Below are 9,841 nucleotides of genomic sequence, written 5' to 3' on the forward strand. Positions count from 1 at the left end.
GCTTGCCTGGCTTGTGTGAGGCACTGGGTTCAATTCTCAGCACCACATTGATTGATTGATTGATTAAAGGTATTGTGTCCATCTACAACTAAAATATGTGTGTGTGTGTGTATGTACACACACACACACACACACACACACACACATATATATATATATATATATATATATATATATATATATATATATATATATATATATATAAAAGAAAAAAAGCAGAAAAGGTGACTGGAGAATGGCAGATGGCGGGAATGAAGTTGCAGTTTTACTTAGAGCCATCTTAGAAATTCTCTGTAAAAAGATAATATTCAAGCAGAGACCTGAATAGAATATATCATATGAAAATAAAGAAAGAGTATTTCAGGCAAAAGAAAACTATAACTTCTGTAGTTTATAAAGTATAAATTTTGTAATTCTTTTGTTAAATTTATTTCTATTTTTATGCAGTGTGAATGGGATGAATTTCTTAATTCTATTTTCTGGTTGTTCCTTGAAAATTTATGGGAATATAATTAAAATTTTTGTATTTTGGGCTTATATTCTGCAATCTTTTTTTAATAGTTTTTTTTTTTTTTGAGAGGATTTTTTTTAATATTTTTTAGTTTTCAGTGGACACAACATCTTTCTTAAAGTATTAATCCTTCAAAATTTTTATTAGGGCTTTTGGGCAATGTTTGGCTGTTAGCCTTTTAACGTAAATTAAGAATTGTCTTATTAGTTTGTAAGTGTGCACATGTGCACACAACATAACATTCACATCCAAATCTGGAGTATCATTTAGCACTGCTATGAATATATACCTGGGGAGAACTGACACCTTTACAGTATTGAATTTTTCAATCCCTAAAGAAGATATATCCTTCCATTTATTTAGATCACCTTTAGTTTATTTCAGCATAGTCTTATAGTTTTCTGGGTTGTAATTATATTCTTAATTTGTTAAATTTATTTTTAGGTATTGATTTTTTTAATGCATTTATAAATTGAGTTGTTTGTATATTATTGCTAAGAAATAGCAATCTTGGCTTTTTACTATCAGCAGCTTAATAAATTCATTTGTAAATTTGACTCAATTTATAATTTTTTAAAATTGTCTTGGATTTTTTACATTCTCAATGAAGAATAACAGTTTCTTCATAAATGACATAGTTTGGAGTGGAGGAGAGGGAATACTTACTACAATGGCTAGAACCTCTAAAATAAATGTTAAATAGAAGCAGTGATAGGTATTTTCTTGCTGATTTCAGAGCCAAATTTTTCAGCATTTTACTGCTAAGTATGCTGTTTGCTATATTTTTTGATAACTTTTATCACATCAGAGAAGTTTCCTTCTATTTTTAGATCATTAAAAATTTTTGTTGTTTTGAATGTCATAAAACATTTAAATAAATGTTTTTCTGCCATCTATTGATATGATTAGTTGATATTTATCTTTTTTATCTATTAATGAGACGAATTACATTGATTAATTTTTGAATGTTAAAGCCAAGCTTTTATTTCTGATATAAACCTAACTTGGTCATTGATATTTAGTCTGATTTGATAGTGAACATTTTGATTTTGCATCTGTGCTCATGAGTGATATGCACCTGTGGTTTCCTTTCTTGTTTTCAAAGATATGCTAGCCATATGGGAAAAAAAAAAAAAGTTTAAATTTGTTTTCCTTTTCTTCTTCTTCTTCTTCTTCTTTTTTTTTTTTTTTTTTTTTAAAGTTCAATAATATAATTCTGGCTGGGATTTTGTTTGTGGGATGATTTTCAATTGCAGATTCAATTTCTCAAGTAAATATGATGTTTTTGATTTTCCATTTCTATTGGTATCTGTTTTGATAGGTTGTCTTTTTCCTGTAATTTATTTTTCAGTTAAAAGTTTTTTGTTTGTTTGTTTTTAGAGACAAACTTTTTTTAAAATTTATATAACAGCGGAATGCATTACAATTTTTATTACATATACAGAGCTCTATTTTTCATATCTCTGGTTGTATACATAGTATATTTACATCAATGTCTGTCTTCATACGTGTACTTTGGGTAATAATGATCATCACATTCAACCATCATTAATTACCCCATGCCCCCTCCCTTCCCCTCCCACCCCTCTGCCCTATCTAGAGTTCGTCTATTCCTCCTATGCTGCCTCTCCCTATCCCACTATGTATCAGCTTCCTTATATCAAAGAAAGCATTAGGCATTTGTTTTTTTTTTTGGGGGGGGGGATTGGCTAGCTTCACTTAGCATTATCTTCTCCAACTCCATCCATTTACCTGCAAATGCCATGATTTTATTCTCTTTTATTGCTGAGTAATATTCCATTGTGTATATATGCAACATTTTTTTATCCATTCATCTACTGAAGGGCATCTAGGTTGGTGTCACAATTTAGCTATTGTGAATTGTGCTGCTATAAACACTGATGTGGCTGTGTCCCTGTAGTATGCTATTTTTAAGTCCTTTGGGTATAGAGTAAGGAGAGGGATAGCTGGGTCACACGGTGGTTCCATTCCCAATTTTCCAAGAAATCTCCATGCTGCTTTCTGTAATGGCTGCAAAACAATTTACAGTCCCACCAGCAGTGTATGAGTGTACCTTTTTCCCCACATTCTCGCCAACACTTACTGTTTGTATGCATAATAGCTGCCATTCTGACTGGAGTGAGATGAAATCTTAGAGTGGTTTTGATTTGCATTTCTCTAATTGCTAGTGATGATGAACATTTTTTCATGTGTTTGTTGATTGATTGTACATCATCTTCTGAGAAGTATCTCTTCAGGTCCTTGGCCCATTTATTGATTGGGTGATTTGTGTTTTTGGTGTCTAGTTTTTTGAGTTCTTTATATACCCTAGAGATTAGTGCTCTATCTGATGTGTGAGGGGTAAAGATTTGCTCCTAAGATGTAGGCTCTCTGTTCACCTCACAGATTGTTTTTAGTTTGAGTCCATCCCATTTATTGATTCTTGATTTTAATTCTTATGCCAAAGGAGTCTTATTAAGGAAGTTGGGGCCTAATTCCACATGATGGAGATTAGGGTCTATTTTTTCTTGTATTAGATGCAGGGTCTCTGGTTTCATTCCTAAGTCCTTGATCCATTTTGAGTTGCGTTTTGTGCATGGTGAAAGATAGGGGTTTCATTTCATTTTGTTGCATTATGGATTTCCAGTTTTCCCAGCACCATTTGTTGAAGAGAAGCTATCTTTTCTCCAATGCATGTTTTTGGCACCTGTATCTAATATAAGATAATTGTAATTTTGTGGGTTAGTCTCTGTTTCCTCTATTCTGTACCGTTGGTCTTCAGTCTGTTTTGGTGCCAATACCATGCTGTTTTTGTTACTATTGCTCTGTAGTGTAAGTTTAAGGTCTGGTAGAGTGATGCCACCTGCTTCACTCTTCCTGCTAAGGATTGCTTTAGCTATTCTGGTTCTCTTATTTTTCCATATGAATTTCATGAGTGCTTTTTCTATTTCTATGAGGAATGTCATTGGAATTTTGATCGGAATTGCATTAAATCTGTATAATGCTTTTGGAAGTATGGCCATTTTAGTAATATTAATTCTGCCTATCCAAGAGTAAGGTAGATCTTTCCATCTTCTAAGGTCTTCTTTGATTTCTTTCTTTTTGGTTCTATAATTTTTATTATATAGATCTTTCACCACTTTTGTTGATTCCCAGCAGGAACATATCTCAACATCATAAAGGCTATCTATGCTAAGCCCCAGGCCAACATCATTCTAAATGGAGAAAAATTGAAGGCATTCCCTCTAAAAACTGGAAAAAGACAGGGATGCCCTCTTTCACCACTTCTATTTAACATAGTTCTTGAAACACTGGCCAGAGCAATTAGACAGACGAAAGAAATTAAAGGGATACATATAGGAAAAGAAGAACTCAAATTGGCATCAGAGACCAACTTTTGACTTTCCTGATTCTCTCTTGAGTAATTCTCTATTGACTAATTTCTTTTGTGATCTCTTCCTTGATAGATTAATTATTTGGAAGTATATTAATTAATTTTGAAAATCAGGGTTCCCTAGATGTGTTTGTTATTGATTTCTAACGTAATTCCAAAATGATGAGTTAACATAGTATAAATCAGAACTATTTAGACTCTCTGTGTTAGAAGTCTTTTTTTTTTTCCTTCAATCTCTGGTGGAACTGAAAGCTTTTGTAAAACATAATAAAAATGAATTTACTAGAAAATGAAGTTTTATGTGTGTGTGTGTGTGTGTGTGTGTGTGTAATCTAAGCACTGATTTATATTATTAGATTTTACAAAAAGGCACTACTTTATCAAAAGGCTATAATATTTTCTAAATATTCAATTTCTAGACACCCTGGTTGTGATTCAGTAATAATGTAATTCAGTCCATACACATAAATTAAAAACCTGTGTCCTTCTATCTTAAACAGAATGAGTGGTAGAGAATTCAGCATTATTCTGAATAAACTGTCTCTAACACTGCCATCAATAAATATAATGTTTAATAAGACTTTCAATCTTCTGTGCCTTTGATTTTTTTTCCAACTGCTAAATGAGGATATAATGGTCAGTGATTTAAATATCCAGAATGCATATAAGCCAATTAAAGATTATGTTTAAGTTCAGTTAATGTTTTAATATTTTTTGAGGATACATAAGATTCCTGACATCTCCTTGATAACTCTAAAAATGTAATCAGCTTACCAAGATTGAAATTACCTATTCCAAGGTCATTTTCAGAGATAATCATGAAGTCAACTTATTTCATAACCAAGTAGGTTATGAACTATCTTTGTGATTCTTTTAATATATTCAAGGACATTGTGTGTTATATTCTATAAGTGTTTATAGCAATTCAGATCCTAATATGAAAATGTCAGTGGTATCCTCAAGGGCAAAAAGCTAAATATAGCTTCTGCCAGCATTGCTCTTTCTAATGCAGCCCCATGTTTGTTGATCTGCTTTCTTTTTCCTTCATAAGGTGGGTGGTATCATATCAATAAAAGGCCTGAATAAAGTCAGAACAATTTACACCTACACTATCTGGATATAATTTGGTTTCTTGTAAGGCCTACAGAGACTTTACAACATCTATAGATGGTTTGCACTTAAGGGGAGAAAACAAAATAAAAACAAACACAGAAAGACTGGTGAACTGTAATATGATTGTTAGCTCATGCATTAAGCAATGACAGTATTCAGGACTAGAAGTTAGAGTATGATGTTTAAATAGCTTTAATGTGACAGTTTGGGGTTAGTATTTTTGTATGTCAAATAGGCACTGCTCATGATTTATAATGATTCTGCATTTGAAATTCACCTCAATTTTCCTCTTGCTGTTTGCATTAGAAACAAAGAACTCTGAAAAAGAGCTGACTTAATTTTATTTTAGGATACTGTGAATCCAAGACTACTTCTCATATTCTAATGGGATCATTGCAGAGAACAAAGAATTTCTTTTAATATTTTTATTATCACTCACTTATTAGTATTAGTTCATTCATCTGTATTAACAAATATGATTTTTAGGCAGTGGATGTTGCCTTTTTTAACATGCGTTTAATTGTTCTGGAATGATAAGACTTGAGAAGATTTTAAAAATATCCTTAGATTGATTTACCTCTTTCTTAAAAGTAATGAATATTCACTGCTTTTTAAGAAAAAAAAAAAAGAGTCATGGGAAAAGGCTTTTTTCTTTTGTTTACCTAACCATCCACTTAAGTTCAGAAAATTCTCTGATCAGGTGTAGGATTGGTAAATGTCTGACCAGTGAATATTTGAGTAGTTTTCCTATTATACATGATCATACCTCTGATTTCTCAGAAGTTTGTTTTTAATTGTTGCACATCTGAATACTTCACTAACCAAGGTTAATTTGTCACTGTTTGATTCCTACTAAGCATATAAAATAATCTATCAAAGAATGGGGAAATATGAGAATTATAATTGAATGTTTTTTTCTATATCAAGAATGTTTAAAAATGTCAATAATGAAGTATGTTTTAATCCATTCATTTTTCTTTGTCTTCTCAGGTGGATCTCCTTACTTAGCAACCAAAATCAATGAAGCAAAAGACTTGCTGGAAGCAACCACCAAATATTGATTGATGCTCAAGAGCCAGTTTGAAGGAAAAAAATAGAGGACTTAAAAAAAATAGTCCTGCCAATTAATCTGAAATATGGTCTTGATTTTCATACACCTATTGACCATAACCTTTTTTCCATCCTTCAATTATATAATAATAAAAGGTTAATAGACTTGCTTTTTTATTTTCTTTTAAAGGAATCCTGGAAATTTTTTAGCTGGTATTTTGCCTTATTATTTACTTTGTAATATTCATACTTTTAATGGTTTTTGTTATATTAGTCCTAAACATCCTTCTCTTCCTTCACACACACACACACACACACACACACAGTGTACAAAAGCACGATCATCTCTGGTGCAGTTGGAATTTGGGAGCACTGAGTAGAAGTGTTCTTATGTTTGTATTTGTACCTCTCTGTCCTTTGTTTCTTCAGAGGAATTTGAGACTCTGCCTAAGTAAGGTGCTTTTGAATGCTTTGAGACCAACATTGGCTGCCACCTCAAGAAGAAATGATCCGATATAATGGAATTTACTAAATGGTGATTTGTTAAGTAGGGGTTGGGACTTTTTAAAGAACTCTGCTGTCTCTGAGATCCTATAACTGAAGCATGAGAACTTGGAGAGCCACTAAAATGATTAAAGACTCATAAAATGAACCCTCTGAGGAACAGCTGAAAAGGGCTGGGAGAAAACAGAGGAGTTTGTATTTAATTATAGTCTTTCCATACTGTTTATTTATTTAATTATTCATTCTACAATTTTTATTGACCATCTCTGTTGTGTAAGGCACTGTAGTGGGTCCTCTGAGAGTTACAAGTATGAACCAGCGGTGGATCCTGACTCAGAGGAACTTCTCTATAGAGAATACTGGTAGAGAGGTGCAGATGATATGTTAATGAAGTTCAAAAAATAGAAGAATATTTTAAACTCAGTACATGGTGGGGAGGACGTTTGTGGAACAAGTGGCACAGAGCTGGGTGTTTAAAAAGATAATAACACATTCCCTGTGATTAGTAAGTCAGTATTGTTTCTCCTGAGATCAGAATTAGCAGAAATTATTAGCAGAAATAGATTTATTATTTAGTGCAATTATAATGTAGAGTTTCTTCTCAAAAGCAAGGGATAGACAGAATAGTTATGAAAGGCCAGCTCTAACTTAATTGAGAATTTGAGTCATTCCAGCATTAGCCTGTAATCTCCTTCATTCCCATTTTCGTGCTATGCATGTGCCTCAGAGTCAAATCTGGTTTTGAATACTATCTGCCCAGTGATCTTGGGCAGTTACTTAATTTGCAAGTCTGTAACCCTCAGGATAAGATAGAGAAAATAATCCTAATAAGTTTGTTGTAGGGAATAAATATGTGTAAATCATTTAGTCATGTAGCAAATGTCCAAAAAATAAATTAACTTCTTTCATTTCACTTTTTTTCCCATTAATTTTATCTTTTAGAACACAAGTTTGAAAGTGTTTTCTGATAATCGTTCATTTTGCTTTTGAATCTACAATTTGGTGGGGTCATATAGGAGATTGCTCATCTCTAGTCCATGAAGCACCAACTGTGGCTGGAGGAGCCACTTCCTGTGACAGCAAATTGGAACTGGTTGTTAGCTGAGAGCCATGGTTCCCCTCTGCGTAGGCTTCTCCCAGGGATGCTAGAGCTTGTCACACCATAGCAGTTGTGCTGCAAGTGATTGTTGTCCAAGAGAGGAAATGGAAGCTGCCAAACTGTCTTGAGTCGAGCATTACTTCTGCCATATTCAGTTGGTCTGAAAGTTACAAAGCCTGCCTAGACAAAGGAAGAGGAAAGAGAGAATGTGAAAGAATCACTGATCATCTTTAATGTGTAACCAGGGCATGGTTGATAATTTTTTCTCTTAATCAAATTGGTAAGGCATTACTTTAAAAATAAATTAGTCATGTACAACTCCTTGGAGTATAAGCCTAGGCAGTTTCAGATAATACAGCTACTATTTTAGGCAGATATTAATTTAGTAGTAACTCTAAATGGCAGTGTAGTTATAAAATTGGAGTTTGACCAGCTACCCACCCTCAACTCCTTATTATCTAAAAAATATTATGAATGGTTACCTAGCTTCAGTAAAGATTGCTTTTATATATCTGCTGTCATTGCATATTCTGCTTAATTAAACTTTTTGTTGATACTGCAGTTTTTCTTTATTTTTACATCTTAGATGCAGTCTGAGGGAACAGGGAAGACCTTTTAAAAACACAATTTCTTGACAGAGTATAAGATGGACAGTTACAGGAGAGAATAGAGTGCCATTTAGATTAGAGTCAGTGGGGCCAATCTAGACCATGAAGTCAAAAGAAGTTTAGTAAGAGAAAAAAGTGTTGAGTGTAGCAGACATTGTTTTATTTAGTCTACAAAGCATTTCCTTTATTTGAAAATCATTTTAGTCATTTAGGATATCTGAACCTTATATCAGGCAGTAAAAATACAATATGGGTTAATTCTTTAATGTGTTAAAACTAAACAAATTATATATATTCTTAAACATAGGTAACTTTTTTGCCTCATACTTTTTAATTAACAAGAATTATTCAGAGTTGTGTTACTTGTGATTATCCAGCAGGGTCATGAGAGAGAACATATTTTATTTGTGCAGAAAGCTTTTGGTTGTCATAGGGAACCTCGAACACAGAAAAGAGCTTTCAATGACTTATCTTTAACATGTTCCACAATTAAATTAAGATCGTTTAATGACACTTGTGAGAGGAGATGAATCAGGCCCTTAAATATTTAAAAAAAAAAAAAATGTTTCTTTGACTCAGCTGACTTAGGATATGCTACAGAGACTGCAGTGAGAACTTAAGTATCCAAGTAGGGGATATTATTTTGGGGAAATGGGAACCATGCCGTCCACAAGCACTCTGCACCTTGTCCAGCAGTCATCTCTGGGGCACAAGCATCTTACTACAAAGAGGATTTGACAGGAGTGAGAAAATGTGTCACATCATCCCTCCCTTCTGATGGAAAAGCAACCCAAAGAGCATATCCCATTAACGCTAGATCAGTATCGTCTATTTGTCAAAAACATTTCATGAATCATGAGCCAAAATTTTATTTATGGTGGAGTGATACCCATTAGAAAATTAGAGTTTTTGTTAGTATAATTTATTAGCTGCAAAAGTTGAGAAGGTTCTCTGGACTCATTTTTATAGGTGGAATCTAAGTGATCTGGATCGTTGCCCACCAACAAAATTGCTAGGCATGTAGACAAAGAAAATGTTCCTTCTAATGATTTTTTATGAGCTGAGTAGCTATTGTTCCCAGCTGACTGCTCTTTTCCTCTTTTTATTGTTGCTGAGCAAAAGAATTTATAAAAAGCTCTTTTTTTTTTTTTTATTAAAAAACCCTGCTCCATTGAAATTCAAGTTCATTAAGTCATGTTCCTCCCTCTTCCTGCCATACTAACCCTTTCCCCCTCTGGTCTATTTAACTGCCTAGCAGCAATGGTCAACATTTTAAGTCTGGACAGATTATTACATAGATATCAATATATAGATAAGCAGTCTTTAAGTGGAAATTTTATTCCTTATTGTCAGTATATAATCACTCAGGCTGGATGTTGACCCCAAATTTCATATTAGTACCTCAACTTGTAAGGGGAAAAAGCCCCCTGGAAAATTAAAACATCACTGGTATACTTCCATTGTGAAGGATGGTGATAAAGATGAGGTATTGGTTCATTCTTGACACCATCTAAGCTATAATGCTAGAGGCCAAGAAATTAAAGTTGGTTAATTTTTATAAA

General features: G+C 33.1%; 1 protein-coding gene across 1 annotated transcript in view; it reads left to right on the top strand.

Moving 5' to 3' along the window:
* Dnajc15 (DnaJ heat shock protein family (Hsp40) member C15) overlaps nucleotides 1–6,234 on the top strand; it is a 74,759-nt gene extending 68,525 nt beyond the window's left edge. Inside the window, exon 6 of the mRNA XM_027928976.2 lies at nucleotides 6,009–6,234. Within this exon, the coding sequence (XP_027784777.1) occupies nucleotides 6,009–6,079 (71 nt within the window). The 3' untranslated portion in view covers nucleotides 6,080–6,234. The remainder of the gene's footprint in view (nucleotides 1–6,008) is intronic.
* Nucleotides 6,235–9,841: the final 3,607 nt, after the last annotated feature.

Source organism: Marmota flaviventris, chromosome 4, assembly GCF_047511675.1.
Source record: "Marmota flaviventris isolate mMarFla1 chromosome 4, mMarFla1.hap1, whole genome shotgun sequence".
Taxonomy (NCBI): Eukaryota; Metazoa; Chordata; class Mammalia; order Rodentia; family Sciuridae; genus Marmota; species Marmota flaviventris.